Below are 23,276 nucleotides of genomic sequence, written 5' to 3'. Positions count from 1 at the left end.
AACAACTCTTCATTTTGTAGTATTCCTTGTCGCAAACCGCCATAGCCACGTGGAATATCCACACGGTGAAAATGAACGGTGAATGGTTCGTGCAGGAGAAATGCATTGTTACTTTGTACAACTCTTTCAAAGGAGGCCCACATCGTTTCCAGTGTTAGGTTTCGCGCTTGGCGAAAACTCACCCAAAATGGCTTATTCGTGTTGCGTGGTGATATTACTGATAAACCAACCATCGCCTCATCGTCGACATTGGCTAACAAATGGTCCAGCATTGCTTGGAAACTGTTATGTACATACTGTATGATATCGGTTCCTACGGGCGGTGCGTTGAATTGAACTTCGAGCATTCTACCTTCAATGTTAAATCGTCTATAATGACGAGTGATTTCATTGCGAACAGTAAAACCCGATTCGGCCATGGTTAGAAAAGGTGAAAACAAACAAACAGGTACGGTAAAAGAAATATGTAATGGGAAAAAAGGAATTGTGCAGCGTGAATTTACTACAAAAGAAAAGAAGAAAGAAAAATCTTAATCATCTGATAAACAGGAAATCATAACATTCATGATAAATTCTTAACTAAGTAATTCATGTAAAGGTCCTGAGTTTGATTCCCTGGCGGTGGCGTTCAGAATCTCATTATGAAAGCACGTGTACTAGAAATCAAAGTTTTTTTTAAATAATTATGTTACTGAAATGAGTGCTTTATTGCTGTCAAACTCGAGACCATTACATCAGCATGTAACTGACCTATCATTCTATAGTGATAAAAAGAATGCATGAAATGAATGAATGTTTTAACAGTGCTGAGATGTGATAAAGCACGCGTAAGCATTTCTTCTACTCACAACGACCTTTAAATGATGCGTTTGCAAGTTGAAGAGACTCATCGAACATTAACGTTACGCATACGTAATTGTCAAAACAAAATCTGTATAGCGTATTTTTTTTTATTATTATTGTGACTAAGCGGTTAGCGTACATGGTTCGGACGTGGAAGTCCCTGGTTCAATCCTCGGTGGGTTTGCTTTCCACGTCGGGGGCATGTCAAGCCTTTTCTGTAATTTAATATTCTCATGCGTTATCATACATTCTTTTCAAAACTAAGCTAAATGGTTGACGTACACACCTCATAATACATAAACGTACATAAATCGTCTATAATGACGAGTGATTTCATTACAAACAGTAAAACCCGATTCGGCCATGGTTAAAAATGAAAACAAACAAACAGGTACGGTAAAACAAATATGTAATGGGAAAAAAGGAATTGAGCAGCGTGAATTTACTACAAAAGAAAAGAAGAAAGAAAAATCTTAATCACCTGATAAACAGGAAATCATAACATTCATGATAAATTCTTAACTAAGCAATTCATGTAAAGGTCCTGAGTTTGATTCCTTGGCGCTGGCGTTCAGAATCTCATTATGAAAGCACGTGTACTAGAAATCAAAGTTTTTTTTTAAAATAATTATGTTACTGAAATGAGTGTTTTATTGCTGTCAAACTCGAAACCATTACATCAGCATGTAACTGACCTACCATTCTATAGTGATAAAAAGAATGCATGAATGAATGAATGTTTCAACAGTACTGAGATGTGATAAAGCACGCGTAAGTATTTTTTCTACTCACAACGACCTTTAAATGATACGTTTGCAAGTTGAAGAGATTCACCAAGCATTAACGTTATACATACGTAATTGTCAAAACAAAATCTGTATAGCGTATTTTTTTTATTATTATTGTGACTAAGCGGTTAGCGTACATGCTTCGGATGTGGAAGGCCCTGGTTCAATCCTCGGTGGGGTTTGCTTTCCACGTCGGGCGCTGTCAACCCTTTTCTGAAATTTAATATTCTCACGCGTTATCATACATTCTTTTCAAAACTAAGCTAAATGATTGACGTACACACCTCTGGCCCAGGTTCAATCCCGGGCGGTTGCTCGAATATCACGTTAAGCTGAAGGGGACGCTAAACTAAAATAATGCTTTCAAAGGGAATCGAACCATATTATTCTCAGGCATAGTTTCTGAAATTTTGTAATGTATTCTTTTCAAAACTAAGCGTACACATTTTTCTGGCCATGGTTCAATTCCCGACGGGAGTTTACATTCAACATTAAGCTAAAGGGACGCTAAACATATCATTTATCGTGCTTACTTCTAATGTGTGGGGGTCCTGATTCGTACTCTCACTTTCCCATTTTACTAATTTCTTCATAGTCTAAATATTTCGTACTAAAAGTAAAACAGTGTATTCGTGATCCGCCCACAAATATAAAATAAAAATAATTTTCGAATCTTGTGTGAAAAATAAAATCTCACTGAACTTACCTCAAATTCAATGAACAAAAAGTCGGTGCAGTAAAGCTTCTTAAATGAAGACACTTTTAAAAAACAGACCTTCTCACTTGACAGTTGAGAGCGGTGTAGGATTTGAAAAATGAAATTTAGATTTTTATTTAGGTCGCTGTGAAAACGATGTCATCATCAACCAATCAGAAACGAGGAAATTTATAAAATGACATCACAACGAACCAATCAAAACGCTCGCTGCTTTTGTCATGAATCACGAACCAAAACGATGTGTAACAATCGATCGTGACGTCATTCACGTTTCTCAATAGTTACAACATCTAGTATCGCAATTCCGATGCCAATTCCCTTCTGCCAGGATCATGTCACTACTTGTCGTAACTGTGACGACATTTCATTTTCCTCATATTCCATACAAGAATGTCAATGTTTGCTTTTTTCATGAATCATGCTGACACGTTCGTAGTAAAACAAAAGTAATGCGATCCGCTGACGTTTGCATTTTCAATCATATGTACTTCTATGTCTACACACAAAGAAGTCTATCAGCATTTTATTTTAATCCACGAACGGAAGCGTTACACTGTCAGATTTATTTTCTTAAAGTATATGTGTATCCTTTTCAAGAACCATGGTTCGAAACCCACCAAGCACGATTAAAACCGAATTCATTCATAGCTAAACGGTTAGCATACACATCTTTGGTTTGAAAGACCTGAGTTCGATTCCTGGAGAAACATTTCTTAGGATTTTTCTAAAACTTGGTTTAAATTTCTAGTTCGAAAATTTTAAAAGTTTAGTTCGATAAAAAGTTTGATTTGAAAATTTTTAGATGTGATTTACATCTTTAGTTCGAAACTTTTGTTTTTAAAAAATGTTTTAGTTCGACAAAATTTTGTTTCAATTTTTTTTAGTTCGAAATTTTTTTTGGGTTCGAAAATTTTTTGTTTGAAACTTTTTTGTTTCAAAATTTTTAGTTCGAATTTTTTTTTGTAATTTTTGTTTCGAAACTTTTGTTTGAAATTTTTGTTTCAAAATTTTTAGTAAACTTTTTTGGTTCGAAAATTTTTTAGTTACAAATTTTTTTAGTTCGAAAAAATTTTAGTTTAAAATTTCTTGTACTCTGCGGAACCGTTTCGAAAAGAATCGGAGCAGTTTAGGTAAGAAAAATCTGGCAACACTGTTTCCATTAATGAAGCGCTTACCGAGCGTTTAAAAAATCGCTTAAACTCACAACAATGTGTTATAAGAAATCTACAAGCGACACCCCTCTTTCACCATTGTTACTTCCAGAGACATAGGCTACTAATTCAAGGACAAGATCTCCATCAAGGTAAGAAAGCTGGTAAGCATCTTATCTGTCAAAGAGAACGATAATATTTAATAAACTTCAGTACAATATCATGATACCCAAAAAGGGTTATTTAAGGAGGAGGTTGAACCCTTCATGGGAACTTTACGCATAACCATAAAAAGGGAACTAAATTCTAAAATCCAGGTCTAGGGTGATCACCGACATATCGCTCTATATTTCACTCATGGGCTGTGGGTGGGCTAAGATCATGTGACTTCTATCAACCAATCAAAATTGATGTACCAAAACATTCATCTTACCTGTAAAAGGAAACAAATGAGTGAGGGGTATTCCCATGTAATCTGTTCACCGTGTGACGGGTCTAAAATCATGTGACCTCTATCAACCAATCAGAATCGAGATACCAAAGTATACATCAGAAAGGACACCCTAATTTCAAAAATCCTAGGACCTAAAATCACGTGATCTCTATCATCCAATCAGAATCAGGTATCAAAGGACTCATCTTACCCGTAAAAGGAAACGAATTAGTGATGGATTTCCCCGCAAGGGTAAAACATGACGTCATACCATGTGACCTGTTCACCGTGTAGCGGGTCTAAGATCATGTAACCTCTATCAGCCAATCAGTATCGTAGTACCAAAGTACTCATCAAAGAGGATACCCAAATTTCAAAATCCCAGGGTCTAAGATCATGTGACCGCTATCAACCAATAAAATTCAAGGTACCAAACCACTCATCTTACCCATAAAAGGGAACGAATTTTAAAAAATCCCTGAGCCTAAGATCACGTGACCTCTATCAGCCAATCATCAGCGTGGTACCAAAGGATTCATCTTACCCGTAAAAGGGAACGAATTTTCAAATATCCCAGGGTCTAAAATCACGTGACAGCTGTCAACCAATCATAAACACACATCTTACCCGTAAAAGGGAACAAATTAGTGAGGGATTTCCCCGCGGGGTGACTCATGACGTCATACCACGTGACCTGAAAATTTGAATTTCCCGCGTGGGCGGGGCCTAACGTCACGTGACCTCTCTCAGCCAATCAGAATCGAGAAAATTTTTGCTGACTCGGCTGGCCATACGGGGGGGCCTACTACTGTCGGCCTTTTAAGGGTCATCGTCGTCTAGAGTGTTATGGTATAGAGTGAGAAGATGGAGAGGAGTGGCTTGGTGACGTGGGGGCGTATCATGTATTATGTCCTGTTGAAAGGTGTCTAGGAATATCGGATTTCCGTCTGCAATGACTTTTGTAATATATTTAGTGCGAAGTGTTTCTAAGTATGGAAATATTGTTGGAAAGTTGATTCGGCGATAGAGGTCGGCAGTCGGTGCTGGTAGTTTGATACGATAAGCAAGTCGGAGAGCATGTCTTTCGGAGATGGCAAGTCTATTATATAGTTCATCAGGGGCAGAGATCCAGCAGATATGGCCACGTGTGAGAGCAGGTCGGAGGAATACTTTATAGGTTGTGATGACGGTGTCGGTATGTAAGCCCCAGGTTGTGCCCACTAGCCGTCGGAGGAGGTTTAAGCGGTTCGTTGCCTGTGATCGAATCTTTTGTAGGTGGGGTTTCCAACTGAGTTTAGAATCAAAGATAATCCCAAGGTAGGTAACTTGTGATGATGGGCGGATGAAAGTGCCGTTTACATTAATGTGAAGAAGGGAAGGATTGCGATGGATTCGTGAGCGGCAACGAGGTGGGAGAAAAATGAGAGCTTGTGTTTTGAGAGAATTGATAGTGAGGCACCATTTGGAACACCAGGAGGTAAAGGCGTCAATTGCCTGCTGAAGTGTTTTATTTATGGTTTAGAATGCCAATTCATGCACATCTTATAAATAATCATACCACTAATCATTTAACGGAATTTGATCATTTTCCTGACAAAAGTCAGGGTGCCAACTATCAATAAAATTTACAAAAAATAATTTTATACAAAATATTTTATTTTACAAAATTTTCACATAGCAAATGTTAAGAACACGAGAAGTATCATATATATTCCAAATATGAGCTATGGCTAAAACCCAGACAATCACTAAAAGGGAAATGCGTAAGTAGCAACTTTTACTTCTAAATATGGTTAGTACAAAAATAACACATTCGGAACAATTCAAATATATATTTCTTGTAAACTATTTCCTGTTTTTCTCCTAATCATTTGTGAATAGCCTTAAACGTATTCGTTGTGTAGAAATTCTACTTCCTCTCTTGAACGTCATAGTTGCCAACTATCACGGAATTATGTTTTATTCGCATTTTGAATAGTTATTTTTAATGATAAAAACGTAAAAGTAAACGAGATCTACGCAAAGTATATGCAATATTTTTATTTATTCTTCATGCACTTCGAATACGTTATAATCATAGGAAAACTGGTTATTCAGTAAAGCTACAATTGCGACAGCGATATGAGAAATGTTTCTTTTGTAAAATGGAGTAATATTTTTCATACTGTCTAATTTTAATTTTTCACGCAGTACAGCAAACGAAAACCAAAACCAACTATGTTTTTCCAACAGTATCTGCATACTTACATGTTGTTGAAAGCATTAACATGAATTGTTTGGATAAAAGAGGAACACAGTACAAAACTTTATCAGAATCAACACACAAGGAAAGCAAAGGACTCCTCTTCATCACTCTCTTCTGTTTGTTCTGGTCCATTCACACACTCACTTTGGAAAGTTCAGAACGACGTGCACTTCGATAACTTTTTAAGGGAACCACAACCACAATAGCATCCCGTTGTGCATGAGCAATTAATTAAGTTCACTACTGCATCAGGCGCTACTGGTGTATTTGTGGGCAACATATGAGGTACATATTCTTCTGCAGCATATGGCAAATTTTTCCATCCGAAATCTCTTGGATCAAAATTAGGAAGATTAATTTGTTCAGCTGATTTCCATATGCCTGTCTGAAGATGAGCGTACTTGCAATGTTCCTGCAGTGCACTAACAGTTGGAGGAAGCTTAGAAAGAGATGGCAGACTTGTGATGGTCTTGCTAGCCATCTTTTTCTTCTAGAGGAGCTCGCAATCCGTTGGTAATGGTTTCTCCAGGGCTGTATGTATAACTGAGCAACTAATCTATTACACTGCTCTGCTATTACACTTTCTTCAGCTTTGGGATTGCCAACTGCTTCAAGTGTACCTCGAAACTTCGATAGAATGTTCAGCATTCGGCCGTTATCAATCCCAGTAAGAGATTAATTATTTATAGTATCGCAGCCAGTTAGAGCATGGGCTGCCAGAATGTTCACCATATACGGACTGTGCACTCTTACAACTTCATTTATGTCAATTACTTATCTGGATCCAGCGCATTTTCCCATTACGATAGGTGTAGTTTGCTTTTGAACATATACACGACATGCAAGTAGCACTAGTACATCCTTATCGTCACACTTGGCCAGGAGCATGTTTAGCCTCCCTAAGAACTATATGCACCATATTTATGATTGGTTGAAACAAAGATTAATCTATGGTTAGAGAAGTTACTTATGCGATATGTCGATATATCGAAATCGTCGATATCGTTATTGATATACATGAACATTCGATATCGCAAATATATCAACATCCTAAATTTTTGATATCGATATTCGGGGAAAGGAGTGAGGTATAGGGGTCACTAAGATTTGCGATGGATGAAGAAAGAAAACTTAATTTTTACAATAATGTCTTTTAACGACAATTTATTTATTACCACAAATTGCAATGTAAATAAATCCACTTGCAAATTTGCAATATTATATACTGTACCGCCAGAATTTTTCTGTTTCCGAAGAAAAAAAGGAAACAAAAAAGCATCAGTCAAAAGCAAGTGTTCGAGAAAAGACGTTTGTTTTCGTTACAAATATGGGAGATGCTGGTTTGAACACCATCATTCCATATTTAGAAATAATAAGAGGATTGAGGCCGAGTTTGAACCAAACCCCGGAAATAGAAGACTAATATGTACCCTGAGGATGTGACATTCGGGGTCTTGACGATCAGCTTACTTGGGAGACAATGTGTGCTCAAAGAGGGTCCTTTTCAACCTGTCACATGATGGAACTTCAGCTACTTCTAAAGGTAAAATACCCATACAACAATCAGGTATAGTAATAGCATACACCAAATGCATCTTTAAATCCGTTACAAAGGTAATTCTTGCCATAACCTTTCCTCCATAATTTGTCGTGCCAATTATTCAAAATTAATTTGAGGTGCGTTTTATTTCTAATTTACAAACAAAAGCTCCATTCCCATACATAGAGAAGGAGTAATAATCCGTTGGATTCTAAATCTGGAAGCATTGAGTCATTCAGCTACATTCATTTTTGTATCTTATTAAATTTGCAAGACTCAGAGTGAAAAAAGATAACGCTACCATATCATCTGGAATAATAAATGATACAATTTCAAAAGTTTCGTGGACAAGTCGGGTTTTCAGAAGGGTGATTCACTGCAATAATATACTAAAAAAGAAAATTATATAAACTTGTATCTTTTAACGAATGATTTAATAATTTGTAGTAACAAATATTGTAGACCTGGGTGTAGTAATGATCTAATCAATATTCACATTTCACCGTCCACACAATAAATTAAAGAAAAAATTGCAAAATACATCTCAACTTTTAGTACTGTAGAAAATCTACAGTGCAGCATACAAGTTGAGTTTCGTTGTATCAGATGCCAAATACAAGCTTTGTAAAATACGAGCTGCACACCAAAATTACGTGTCGTTTCGTTCAAATTTCCAAGAGTAAGGAAATACAGGAAACTAATCTATGTCTTTTTCTCAACAAATTCTCTCTCTTTATTGATTCACAGTTACCATCGCTTTGTTCATTTTGTGTATCATGTGATATAGTCATCTTTAGGGGATATGTTTCAGATAGGGATGGTATCGAGACGAGACGAGACGAGACTTTGTACAGTCTCGGTCTCGTCTCGGTTAATAAATAGCGGTCTCGGTCTCGGTCTCGTCTCGAGTCAAAAACCGCCGTCTCGGTCTCGGTCTCGTCTCGGTCAATAGATGCTTGTCTCGATCTCGGTCTCGGTCTCGAGGACCAAATCTCGGTCTCGTCTCGAAAGTCTCGAAAGTCTCGAAATAAATAGTGTGAAATTAAAATTGTGAAAGTATTATTATCGTACAGTCTGTCGTTTCCGCTTCTTATTTTTTGCTTTCATTCTTGACTATTATGGTATGCTGTACTTCTTCATAGCTAATTTGCTAGCGCTAATGCTTTCCATGCGTGTGTTCCAGGTTCAATCATCTGTGGGCAGTGGCGGCGGTTGGACGTTAAAAGTGTGTGTGGGGGGCAAGACATGATCTGAATATTTGATATCAATGTTAGTTTTCCTGGTTACTTGTAACACTTTGTTTGACGAAAGGTTGTATAACTAATAGGATACTATCTTTTTCAGTTAAAATACCGTATATCGTATTTCATATTTTATTAAGTAAATTGACAAGAGAAACGCAAGTAGACACTAGCCCTTTGTACTCTTAAAGAACGAACGTGTAAGAAGAGATTTGATTCCTTGCTCATGAATATCTGTGTGGAAAATTGTGTGATCAGATTAGAGGCATATTTAATAAATTTGCAAAACAAATAAACAGAAAGGATAATATTAATCAAATAATCAAAGTAATGAATAATGGGGCTTGTTTTGCAAAAGTTATATTGAAACTGGAAATTAATGAACAACTTATTTTTAATTCCACGCGTGCTACTATATATGTTATTACTCTTAGAATGACAGTGAACACTACAAGCATATGCTACGACATTTAACGAAATACTTTTGCACCTTCCCGAAACATGTTCGCTGCCATATATCAAAACTCGGCAATACTTAGTGACTCCACATTTCAGTTATACAAAATAATCCTAAAATCTAGAATTATGCTAAAGTTAATAAATTGAATTGTATATACAAAACTGTATATGTACACCCCTAAACTCCTATATTATACTGCAAAATTAATATTCCTTACTGAGCTCCTTCGTGGCTAAGCGGTTAGCGTACACGCCTTTGACGTGGGAGACCCGGGCTCGATTCCCCGGGGGAGCTCACGTGGTTCGGACTCCACGTCGACAATTAAGTCCACGTCTCACATAACTTCGCTGCTGAACAGGATGTTAAACTAAAAAAAAATCAAATCAAAATATTCCTTATTATTAGATAGAACAAAATACATTTTAGGAACTGTCGATTTTTGTGCAATTAAAGAATAACTTGTGAAGGACTTCTTTTCTTGCGAAATGTTATCTCAATTAGTTCCAGAGCAGCTGACTAACATATCGAGCCCTTGGAAGAAGAAATTAAAGTACAGTAGAGCGTCGATTATCCGAACGTCGGTCAACCAAACGACCGCTTAACCGAACTGTGTACTCGCTCGCACCTGTTACTCTCCCACCCTACCGTCCATCATCCCCCTCACTCCCAAACCAAGTTTTCCACAGTAGTCGCCGCACCGAGCCACCGCTGGCGGAACATTGCTTCTAATGGGGCCTTCATAAGGCGCTGCTGACCGGCCAAGCCGCCAGTCGCTGTGTTTTAACAATCAGCACACTTCTGTCGGTTTGGCACTGGCTGTAGAAGTACAGTCCAGTACAGTGCAGTACAGTATAGTACAGTAAAGTACAGTACAGTTCGATTATCCGAACAAACCAGTTTTCCGAACACCCATGTCCCCCAATTACTTCGGATAATCGACGCTCTACTGTACGCTCTAATTGTGGCGCTCCAATAGGTTAATTTTTGGTCCATTTTTAGTAGCAGTTCAAACGCAATTCCTGTAGCTTTCTTAATTCCACGGGAAGACAACCAATACGTACTCATGGAACGACAAATATTTTATGGCACCATTTTTATTCTATGAACCAATAATACATACAAAACTTTATATTTCCAAATGAAACTATATACATTAATGGGTAATTTCAAAAAAAGTGGGGGTCAACTGCCCCCCTTTGCCTCCCTAATCGCCGCCCATGTCTGTTGGTATATCATATCTGGGATAAAACCCTAATAGTAACCCATATTTCACTTTCTAGCAATAGACTTTGTCTCAAATAGTCTCACTACTGCCTATACAATTAAACTCTATTAAATAAACTCCAGTACTATACAGTAGTTTATTTCCTTCCTTTGAATCAGAATTGATCAATACCTCCTAACGGATAACACAACACATAGCAGCTCGAAAGTATTAAATCGGACCGAAATTGAAATTTTACAATACCTCATTTATTGTCCAATACATTCTGCTTTGACTGTCATTTTAAAAACAGAATATAACTTTCATGATCTTAACAAATAGGGTAAATTATTACTACAATATATTTTATTTCTAATTGATCAAATGCTTTATTAGCGTTTCATATATACGTTTTTAATTTACACTTTATAACACGGACTTCCTGAACCTTGTGGTGGGAGCTAAGACTCCCACCTTTGTTATGTGTGGTCTTGGGTTGAAATTAACAAACAAGTTAGATTCAAAGTCCGATATTTCGCATAGTTCGCGTCTCAATTTAAGTACATTCTGTTTCTTATACGAGATCGTAAGGTCGTAATGCATTACTATGCATAGCTGTAACTAGGCAGGAGCAACTGAGACAGTGTCCCGAGGTCCTCACCCATAAGAGCGTCGAAAAACCCAGTCAGTCTTACAAAATTTCTACTCTGAGAAATATGGAAAGGATAATACGTAAGAAATTGAAGAATTTAGTGCTATAATTTAAATAAGTTGTCATGAATACTGCAGATCTATCTCTTTGTACGCTAGGGAAAATGTCGACCCTCGGTGGCGACGAAATCAGCTTTGGGGTTCCATAGAGTTATTGTTACTCATCTAAGTAGGACAAAGCAATAATTTGTTTCCTTTTTCAAATATCTTGTTTTACTCTTCGTACTACTCTTCGCAGTAGTTTATGTGAAGTTTATTTATTTATTTTTATTTAATTTAATATATGTTTTGCTCTCATTTCAATGATGTCACGCAGAGACGTAAGCAGACTACAGCACGCTTGACTACAACAGAGCCGTAAGCAGCACGCTTAACTACAATTCGCGTGGTTCCAAGTTCGATTCCCGGTGTGGGTACAGTTGAACGACCAAAGTGGTTCCACTATAATCAGTAGCTCCACGTCTCCTTTAGCCGCCCTAGCATAACCGTGGGACGTTAAACTAAAACAAGTTAACCCAAAAATCAACACAATGCGTATTACTAACTGTAAGTCTTTGAATAATTGCATATAGGCTACACTGAAGAAAAAACCCAAGTCCAGATTTTAGGATAAAACGAGGATAATATGCTTTTTGTTGGGAACACTATGACAAGACAGTGGTGTCAGTCTTAATACTGGGTGAAACACCCTCATTTCTATGGCGACATAGTCAGTAAGTGAGAGTGATGCTTACTGTTCTCACAGGAGTAATTGATGCTCTCACTTACTGACGTACGTAGCCACATGAAATAAGGGTGTCGTACCCAGTATTACAATTGACACTTGTATATATATATATATATATATATATATATATATATATATATATATATATATATATATATATATATATATATATATATAAAACAACACCGACGATTGGGAGGTGATTCCTGACACCAAGATAAGACAAAATGTTTCTTTTCGGAGTTACACGCTGCCAAAAACATGAAGAAAATGAATTTTAATGTTCCACAGCTCCAGTGGCGGAGCCAAGGGAAGGTCAGGGAGGCCAGGCCCCCTTGCTCAAAATCTTGGCCCCCTAGTGCCCCCCACACAGTGATATAGCTATAGGTTTACAAACGCTAAGTGAGTCGTAGCCACAAGTGAAACTACTACCAAAACATCTCTCCACAACAGAGTTATCAACTGCAGAATACCGTATGTTGCAATAGTCTGCGTTGAATAGTCTGCGTAATGAAATGAAATCAAGATTTACGTCCCACGGATATGCCAACTAGGCTAATGGAGACGGTGACGACGAAAGATGAATGAAATGGTGGAATGAAGAAAGTGAGAGGAAACGGGAGAACCCCAAGAAAACCCACGCACGCGGTGTTTGTCCACCACAAAGTTCACTTGACGCGAGCTGTGATCGGACCAAAGGTGGACGCTCTACCACTGAACCACTGCTCTGCGTTTCAAGTAAAATAGCTCTACTAGTTTATGTTCGTAGTACAGCAAGATCTAATTCACCGAAATCTGTGGGATGCATGCATTTATCTCACCACCTGAACTACCTTTTAACCCCTGTATCTTATTGACGTAGTTATCTTTTTTGTTTTCGACAAAGAGCCAGAAAGAAAAGCAAAATCAGTCGGCATTCTCATTCGCTTCAATGCCGAAATTTATACTAAAATATGAGACACTTACTTACAAATAGCATACACTTTAGTAAACCATTACACTTGCGTTGGACGAAAGAAGTGTTCGTACATTACCTATTACAATTCGTACAGTAAGTTGTTAATTCTCATTGACTATGGTGACATAGAACAAATGCATAGTAATCATTAAATAATTTGGTACTACTACTACTACTACTACTACTACTACTACTAATAATAATAATAATAATAATAATAATAATAATAATAATAATAATAATATAAATAACTATTTATATTATTATGCGGTATTACAACAAATCTGGAACTTGTGATATTTATTCACTTCCATCATTCCATCAGGCAAACTGGTCTGATGTGTGCAAGAAGGAATGTTTCGAACTGGTAAAATTTGAGATGACTACTGCCTATAACCTTGAGCTTCGCCTGTCCAATTCTATTATAGCAGTCAACCTCCGCCGTCACGTCTAAGTGGAGTAGTCACCTAACCCTTGCTCATGTTCGGCAGCAATCACGAGCACTAGGTTTACTCACAAAGGATGTCGCGGCATGTTCTGCGAACAGCTTGTTGTTTACAGTTTCCATTCAACTTTCAGAAGTAATGTTCCACTGTATAAATATGATAAACAGACTTGTTTCCTAGTTCGCTTAACGACTACTAAAAAATAAGTAGTTATCGTATTTCTGCTTTTTTTTTTTTTAAATAGTGCTTTTGGATAGGATAGGCCTAATGGATAGAATAAGATATGCATATTCAATGATTTTTAAATTATTCAGTACATTTTAGCTTGTGATTGAACCTTATAAGTTTTGTGAGTATATGAATCAAGTTTTTCCATTCATTTTTGAAGATGCCCCCCTCAAAATTTTCGTGGTCCCTTCATTGGCCCCCTTGAAAAACATTCTAGCTATGCTACTGCATAGCTCCAATACTATGGGATCTACCGTAGTCGGGTCAAGACTTCAACTAAGAACTAGTATGTGCCCTATCCAAATATCCATGTATCAGTATCTTGCGGTACTTCTGCAACTGCTTTTACAGAGGTACTTGGTGAGTACTTAAAATTATATGCCCTTAGCCAAACTCCTTTTATGAAAATTGCTGCGTGAGTACCGCAGGATTCTGAAACATGTTTTTTTTTTTTTGGATAGGTCACATAATAGTTCCTAAGTAAAGTCTTGATCCGACTACCGTAGATCCTATAGTATTGGAGCTAGGGACCATTAAAGTTCATTTTTTCATGTTTCCGGCAGCCTATAATTCCAAAAGTAATCATTTGTGCACCCAGGTTGGTCTATACTTTTTGTCTTATCTTGGTGTCAGGTATCACCTCCCAAACGTTGTTTATATATATATATATATATATATATATATATATATATATATAGTATAGATAGATAGATAGATAGATAGATAGATAGATAGATAGATAGATAGATATAGATATAGATAGATAGATAGAGAGAGAGACAGACAGACGGACAGAGAAAGCTACATCAGCAGTGGATTTTGTTTCGGGAGAGGTTTGAGAAACGGGTAAGAAACATTTGTGCTGTACGTGCAGTGCGAAAAATAATCACAAATTTATTTCGGGAGGGGCTTGAGCCTGATAGGCACCCCCTAAATACAGGACTGTACTTCAGTCAACCGTTCCCATATTATCTAACACTGCGACGAAAGAAATTTTGAGTGAAGACAATTTTAATTTTTATCAATATTCGAGACGAGACCGAGACTTTCGAGACTGACCTAAGTCTCGTCTCGGTCTCGTCTCGATTTATAGAGGCCTGTCTCGGTCTCGGTCTCGTCTCGGTTATATAAAATCCGTCTCGGTCTCGGTCTCGTCTCGGTATATAAAAGCCCGTCTCGGTCTCGGTCTCGTCTCGATAATTCGAGACGAGACCGAGACGAGACCGAGACTAGTCTCGGTCTCGGTACCATCCCTAGTTTCAGATGAAAAATAGCACTTTACAGGGATGATCTACTAGCAAAATTGTGTTCATGGAGAGAATCCTTGAGGTTTGGAAACAATCAGAAGTCACTCGGGGCTTAATCTGATGAGTAGGGTGGGTGTTGCAGAAGTTTAATTCCATGATCAGCCAAGAATGAGGTCACAACGTTATTGCGGTGTGACTGTATTGTCCGTGTGGAGGATGAAATTGCCATTTGGCATTTGTCGTCGCTTCTTAGTGAAACTTGACAAACATTCTTTATCCAAAAGTGTACGGAAATACTCGTCGTAATTGTAAGACCTTTCGGAATAGGGTGGGACAATATCACTCCCTGGAAATCCCAGATGGTGTACAGCACTTTCTCATTGGATGTTGCCTGACAAAATTTTGGGAGGGAGGTGAATCCGTGTGTGTCCACTCTGTCGACTGTCTTCTTGTTCCTGGGTTGAATAACGGAATCTGTGATCCATCCATTGTCATAACACTTTCGAAGAAAATGCGTCCTTTTCTGAAGCGTGTCAAATTTGCAACATATGATCGTATTCTTGCCTCTTTCTGATCGTCATTAAGCATTCGTGGAACCCAATAGAAATTTTCCTTAGGCCCAGTTTATTTGTAATTATTTGTTTTGCTGTTCTCACTGATACCCCCAGTGTTTAATAAATCTCTTGTATAGAGATATCCCTATCTTCCATTATGACATTTTTAACACGGACAATGATAGCATCAGTTGATGCTATTTTTGGACGTCTAGATATCTGCTTATTCTTTACACTCGTTCGCCCTGCTTTGAACTCACGCACCCACTTCTAATAACGTTTTCCACAAGAATACTATCACCACTCACCCACGAATTGACGATAAATATCGGTTGCATAACGTGCAACTCCGGTTATGACTTTCACAATTACCCGTTGCTCTTCAACCGATGTTCCCAGGCAATATCAGAAATGTCTTACTCCTTTATTCACTGAATCTGCACTACTTAGAGACGAAGGATGGAATTCTCTGGCGATGCAGTTACTTTCCTCAAATTACAAAAAATGTGGACTTTAGAATAAAACGGTACGTACTTTTGGTGTGCACCTCGTAATTTTCAGAAGAGAATGGAAACTTTAAGCCTGTGTTTCTCGTTTTTAAATTAGTGTAGGTTAGACCACTGTTGCACCAAGGTTCACAATGAGACTTTCTCAAATAAAATGAAAACAAGTGACTATCATCTTCAATACTGCAAGATATTATTATTAAAATTCTTGTGTTTAGTACATATGTTACATATACCACACGAAAATAAGAGTAGACTCCATTTTACCATACTCCATTTTACCATCATATATATATCCTTCAAAACAGGCATTATCAATCAAATTTTTACTTGAGGATTTGAAACGGAATGTTCTTGAACTATCTGCAGTATTATGTTTTCAGAAATCAGCGAAGAACATTGAACTTCTTGATCGAAATATTTCCTAAAATTTTGACCTTCTAATAAGCACGAAAACTGTATAAAATGTATTGACACATTCACACATCTAAAAGATTTTTTTAAACGTACAGAAAAGTCAGTCCAAGTCATCATCCGACGCAAGCAATGGGATAAGCTTTCCAATATTACTTGTTAGATCAACGATATAAGAAGAGGTTTCATCCTCTGGTATTTCTTTATTTCCATCTCTGGATACTCCAACAACTTCAATCCATGTGTTTTTCTTTCTTCGAACGAGAGAACATGGGAAACCTATCTTATCTGCAAGAACTTTATAAAGTATAGCTCTTTCTTGCCGACCACCGATCTTAATATACCCAATAGGAATCAAATTTCTTCCCAAATCAACTTTGATATCACGAAGATGACATGACACCACACTAGTTTCATTATAATCAGCTCCAGGAACTTGACCACACATTTTTGAGTCAACAAACTTGGCAATTCGTTTTGCTTGCTCCTTTATACCAGAAACGTTTTCCATTCTTCTTCTTAGTTCTTCCACATATTCAACTAGGTACTTGTCGTAAGGTAATTTTCCATAATTTTCCAAATCTTCTAATGGCGGAATATCTGCTTCAATTTTCATCTTGCTTTTCTTTGTTTTTGATAGAGATTTACTTTGAGCTTCTGTTTTTCTACTTTTGCGAGGGGTTTCTACCTCTACAGGTGCTTCCACTTCAACAGGTGGAGGTAAGAAATTAACAGTATATATGTGATGAATAGGGTTGACTTGAGCTTTTAAAATAGTTTCCAACAAATGGACATCTATTTTGCCTGTAAGAAATGGAGCAACATAAAATCCAGTATTGGTTTTGTCAGTCGAATCGATACGGCCACAGAAAGAAAACTTAACTGAAGGATTGGAATTAAGTAATGTGTTAATAACAGTCTCCCATGCAGAAGAAACTTTACCCTGCATTTGTTGGTTTAACATTGTAGTTAGAGCTGAACTTCCTGCTAGAGCTGATCCTATTTCTTTGTCTATTCCAGCAACCTGAACAACCATTAATGCAGCGGTTTTCAAAAGAATATTTTCATCTTTCAAACAATTTGTAATTTTAATTGATGATGGACTTTGTAGAAATAAATCCCGGAAAGAAGATTCGCAAAGATAACCACACAAGGTTAAACATGCTTGTGTTTTAATTTCAGTACTTCCTAATTGACTATACGAAATTAGTATATGTAACAATGACATGTTTATTGCTCGGGCACGAAGTTCATTGTCCGCTGTCCACACCCGTAAGCAAGAAAGTAACGTTACTGTCATTTCCTCAGTAAGAGAAGTTGATAAAATGCGCAAAACATCATCAATAAATTTATCTTCCAAAGCAGAAACCAGAGATTTATGTCTACTTTTGGACAAAACTAATAAAGCCACAGCTGCGGCTTCTCGTGTGTTTTCTGTTTGGTTAGTATCCTTGATAATAGAAACGAGTTCACCAATTACTCCCATGTTAAGCATATGAGATAAAGCTTGAGGATGCCTCGACATAGCAGTTACTCCTTTGCATGCCACTTCAAGTGAACCTTTCTTAGTTTTAAGAAGTGAAACAATACTTTGATCAAATTTCTGGATATATAATGACTCAAGTAAAGCTTCCACTTGCGCCATGCAGATTATCACATCAGTCGCTTGATCTTTCAAAATTTGACTCTCACATGAATTGATATAACACACCAACTTCGAATACCCACCAGAGCGAAAAATGTATTCTGTGTGCTCAAGGTTGTTCACAAATGCTCGCAGAACTTTCAGCATCGGAAGATGCACCTCTTCTATTTTCTCGGATTCCAACAAAACCATCAAATCGTGTAATCCTCCAATACCTCGAAATTGTGTTCGCATATCTTCATGGCACGTTAGTAATTCAATTAGAGTCCAAACAGCTTTTTGAATTTCAACAAAACTGCTTCCCGTAAGATCTAACAATATTTTAAAATTGAAATCTTTGTTTCCTCGTAAAGATTCTATACAATGAGGATCACCTAATAAGTTACATAGGGATTGAATATTATTTAGTTGCACATCTGGATCTTCAGTGTCTTTAAGTAAGTGCATACTTACACTAAGAAAATTCGTATTTAATATTTTATTTCTTCCTAACGGTCCAGTAGCTAACCATGATATAGCAAAAGAGATATATTCCTGCATCAAAACGTCACTCTCGTCTCCCAAATAATCTACTAATTTTGTTACTCTATCTGGTTCATCAATTAGTATAGTTCTAACATCAGGATGTTGGCTCAATATCGCTAATATTTTCCCAGAAAATCGTCGAATATACAAGTCTTCGGAAAAAAGTAGAGGCATGAGCGGTGGTATCATCTCTACGAACTCTGGATGGTTTCCTGTTGGGTCAGCTTGAGCAAACTTTACCAATGAACAAACTGCTGAGAGAATCACTTGGTCCTCAATACTCTCGAGACATAAAATAAAGGTATGGACTTTCTCTATCATTAATTTTAGAGATGCGAACAAATTTTTGTAAACAATGGTTCTGTCTTCGCGTTCTTCAGGATCAAGGACTTTTGTGATCCAGGGCTTCTGTCTGGTAACCATTATTAATCAATCAATCTGGAAAGAAATTAAACGATTGGTTTATGGATTTTACTAATTAGTATTGAGATTGCGAAAATCTCAAGATAATCTGAAAAAAATATTAATAAATGTAATGAAATCAGTATAACGTCGTACTATGCCTGATTTCTGGAAATGATCACTGCGTTGAAGACAGATCGTATAGCGCATAGAGGAAGGGAACAAAGATTTCGTGTTCAAAATAATAGCGCTCCCAGCTAGAAAACTATCACCCGCATGTGAATGTGCGAACATAAAAATAAGAGAGAAATACTTCTCCAATATCTTTTTTCCACTTTGATAGCGTAATGTGAGCAGAGTTATACTTCATAGAAATTTTGTTACTCCTTTAACAGAGACCTGAAGTGCCCGAAAAAAAATACATTCGTACTCCAATTTATCAAATAATGTAATAGTCAACTGCTTTTTAAAGTTTATTGTATGCTGAAGTACCTTAAAGACTATAAAAACAGTAAGTTGGTTTCAGAAAGAAAACTAACGTTGTAAATAACGATAAAAAGGGATCTGCTACAATTTTTATGAATTATGCTTACATGAAGGGCTAAGATGTTAACATGTTACATTTCAAAAATCATGCATATGGCGTCACTAAGCGTGCCGATCAAACAAATGGTTGTTGGTGATTTGTCGTGATCAAGCGTCGATCAAATGATCTGGGTAAATTTCTATCGATTTTGCTTCCATTGGGCCGAACAGGCGAACTCGTTATCTTTCCACAAATTATTCATATTACGTCAATATGCTTGGCGACCAAACGCTGATTGTTGGTGATCAAACGACGACAAAACGATCTGGCTCAATTCTTATCAATTTTGCTTCCGTGAGTCGGCTAACAGGTCACCGTTCAAATATATATAAGTACTACGCTTGTAATTCAAAATTAGAAAGTAGTAATAAGTACTGAATAGTCAATTGTCATGTCTTGTACGGTAGGATAAGGCGTACAAAACTCACGGGGAGTCGGTAAATTTGGTCCCTGCTATATTTGCTGAATTTCATGAATATTTACAAGCTTCCTCGTGCATATATGGTTTCTAAATGCGTCTTCGGCATGAAATACCAGAGTTCGACTCTCGATAGGAATATGTGCAATTCAGAATGTACGTTAAATGTATCATAATGCAAAGTTACATTCAAAAGGAAAACTGGATGTTCCTTTTGCAAGGTCTGTCCTGAAGGAAATGTCAGTGAATTTATTGTGACGCGACTGTACCGATCAGTGTTGAATTCAGACATTTACACCCGGGGGGGAATGTCAACTGCTCGGGGGAGGGTTATTTTTCTGTATTTTTTTCAAGAAAGCAGCATATTTAACAATTCCATTCACATACACATCTTACCTAATATTGAGACTAATTGCTGATAAATATTCAATGAGATTATAATTTTAAGAAAACAATCGTTTGATTTCATCTAAAACATTAAATAAAGACTGGCAAAAATAGTTTACACTAAACTTTAACTGCTATTTACAGTAACTATTTTTATTATTTCCTATATTCAGTAATTACTGTTTGTTACTAATGTAAAAATTTTTAAAAAGATTTAAATTAACTGAAATATTTTTTCTCCTAAAACAAACATACTTAGGAATATCTTAATAAAAAGTTATCATTCTTTCTCACACTTCTGATTCTAAATCAAACATATTAGCCTTGGTTTCTTCACTGCATATACATCAATAGTTTAGTTGACGAAATCTTCAGTAGGATTAGTGCCGTGTCGTGGAAAATCAGCGCTTGGCGCGAGAGTATACGACGGCATCCCCGTATATATGAGTGAGGTCGACAGACCAGCCGCCAAAGGTGGGAAAATTTTAAAAAGTAAACCCTGCTTTTCCTTGATTTTGAGCACTTTTCATTACTTTTTTCCTTTCATTTTATATATGTCCACATGTATTTCATTCCTCTGTTTTTCTTTCCTTCTTTTCTTTTCTTTTTCCCTCCCGAATTTTTCACCCCTTACTTCGGCGCCCGGGGCCGTCGCCCCGCTTGCCCCTCCCCCATGGAACGGCACTGAGCAGGATCTTGGCCACCTTCAATAGCAATCTTTCACTTATATACTATTATTATATTGATAAATTCTATATAAGTCTCTAATCAAGGAGGGATAACTGTTCCTCCCTGATCCCTCTAAATGACGCCCACTGAATCTCACCCTTTAACTGAATTATTTTTAATTAAAGAAAGATGTGTTTACTTTAACAATCGTAAAACACATTTACGTCTGTTACTTCCGATGCGAGAAATGGGATTTAGGCGCCCTATTTCAAATAATGTAGGAACTGTATATTTTCAAGAACTGAAGTCTGCTGACATGAGAGATTATATGGAATGATCGAAAGATCTTCCCTATCTTTCCTTCCTTATCTCAACCTGTGCTAGTGCTACCTACTAATATATAATATAGGGCGAGAGTATAGTACCTACTAAAATGCAAACCTTTCTTCAACAGTTAACAATTTCATGTTCTGCCAAACTCAGTCATAGCGTTAAGAAATACAAGTTTTATTGACTATTTGGTATTCTATCTTAGATGTTACATGTTAACATTTATATAGAATGGGTCTGCGTCATTTATATGTATATTGAGAGATCGGATTTCGTCTGCACGTACACGGAAAGAAAAGCAAATAATTGGGTGAAGTAATTTCTACATTTTGTGACTGAAATTTTGGGAGTTTCTCCGGGGGGGAATGAATTTTCTTCGGGGGGGAGATTCCCCCCCTGGCTACCCCCTGAATTCAACCCTGGTACCGATTGAAACTGCTACTAGAGGAACCCAGCTAGTGTTGTAAATAGAAAAAAAAACCGTTCGTTTTTTTTTTCAGAAATGTACGTTTTTTTTTAGAAAAAAACATTGCCTCTCGTTTTTTTTCTAAATTTCGTTTTTTTTTCAAAAAGTCATTTCTAATGCATCTTACGTCTATTTAAATATTAAATATTTTTATGTAGGTATAATCAGCGTAAAATGCAACATAAATTAAACGCTAGATACTGATACGCTACAAATATTTTACAATTTACATGAATACCATACCTATTAACAATTCGGGTTTCAGCAGTTTTCATCAATATCAACTAAGAAATAAAAGTAGAAATGAAATTTTGTTTTTTCGTGAAAGCAGGTCTTTAATAAGTACGAAAATAATGTCACGAACAGTATAAAATTCATATAACTTGTCTAAAGATAAAAACTAATACTAATTTGCCTAATAGTATTTTTCTAAATGTCATATATAAATAATTTGTCGACTAGATACATATGATATGCAGAGCCGGCTCTACCATATATGCAACACGTGCATTTGCATGGAGTGGCAAGTTTGGATGGTCCGGCAAAATCTGTCATAAGTATATTATTTAAATTAAATATTTGTTGTTGGAAACAGACTATATGATGATGGTAGTTACATTTACTAAGCTGACCTTCTATTTGAATACTACATTCATAAATTATGTTTAGGATGCATTAGTTTAAGGCCACATGGACAATGCTAAAGCAAATAGTCGAATAAATCCGAGCACAAATTGCTTGATTGTTGCCAAATGCAAGAATTCAATTCTCGAATAGTAGTGAATATCTGTTCCATTTAGTAAGTTATCACAGTTTTGATATGACAACTAGTCTTGTTTTTGTCAGAAACAAGTTCCTTATCATTGAAGATAGAAACATGTTTTTTAGAAAATGTTAACAGATATAGAAGAGAAATAAAGAAATAAAGATAAAAGAACTAGTTGCACTGGAATTGCAAACTGATACATTGACATTGAAGCTCGCTAGTGAATTCTATAAAAAGGATTACCATCTATCCTCTGCAGGTGTGTTTGCTTTATGTTTCACTAACATAATAGATTAATATTTAAAAAACACACACACACAACGGGATTGCATTTTTAGTGAGTATTTAACCCTTATCCGGGCAACCGGGGCCTCCCAGGCCCAGTAGCTTCATTTTTCTAAAATTTCTCAATAACCATACATATTTAGAAGACATAAAATACTGAATTCTTCTATCTTTCGTCGAAGTTAAAATCATGAACATATCGAGTTGGTAAAGCTTTATTTTTTTTTTAATTTGAAAATCTTTTCCTGACGTAACCGGGCAACCGGCGCCTAGGAGGCCCCGTATAAGTTTAGTGAAATTCCTGTCAAATATTAGATCAAATTGTCACATAATTATATATTGAACACGTGACTATTGTAACCTTTAGTCGGAACAGTATGCGG

At 36.7% G+C, this 23,276-nt stretch overlaps 1 protein-coding gene across 1 annotated transcript in view; it reads right to left on the bottom strand.

Annotated features, from left to right (window-relative positions):
• Positions 1-16,169: 16,169 nt before the first annotated feature.
• Positions 16,170-23,276, bottom strand: part of LOC145685797 (armadillo repeat-containing protein 3-like) — a 96,220-nt gene continuing 89,113 nt past the window's right edge. The window contains exon 2 of the mRNA XM_081758341.1: positions 16,170-19,022. Within this exon, the coding sequence (XP_081614467.1) occupies positions 16,518-19,007 (2,490 nt within the window). The 5' untranslated portion in view covers positions 19,008-19,022 and the 3' untranslated portion in view covers positions 16,170-16,517. The remainder of the gene's footprint in view (positions 19,023-23,276) is intronic.

The sequence above is a fragment of the Thermobia domestica genome, chromosome 5 (genome assembly GCF_964235325.1).
Source record: "Thermobia domestica chromosome 5, izTheDome1.hap1.1, whole genome shotgun sequence".
Classification (NCBI taxonomy): Eukaryota; Metazoa; Arthropoda; class Insecta; order Zygentoma; family Lepismatidae; genus Thermobia; species Thermobia domestica.
Note: the sequence above shows the minus strand (reverse complement) of the source record. Positions and strands in the feature narration are given on the sequence as shown.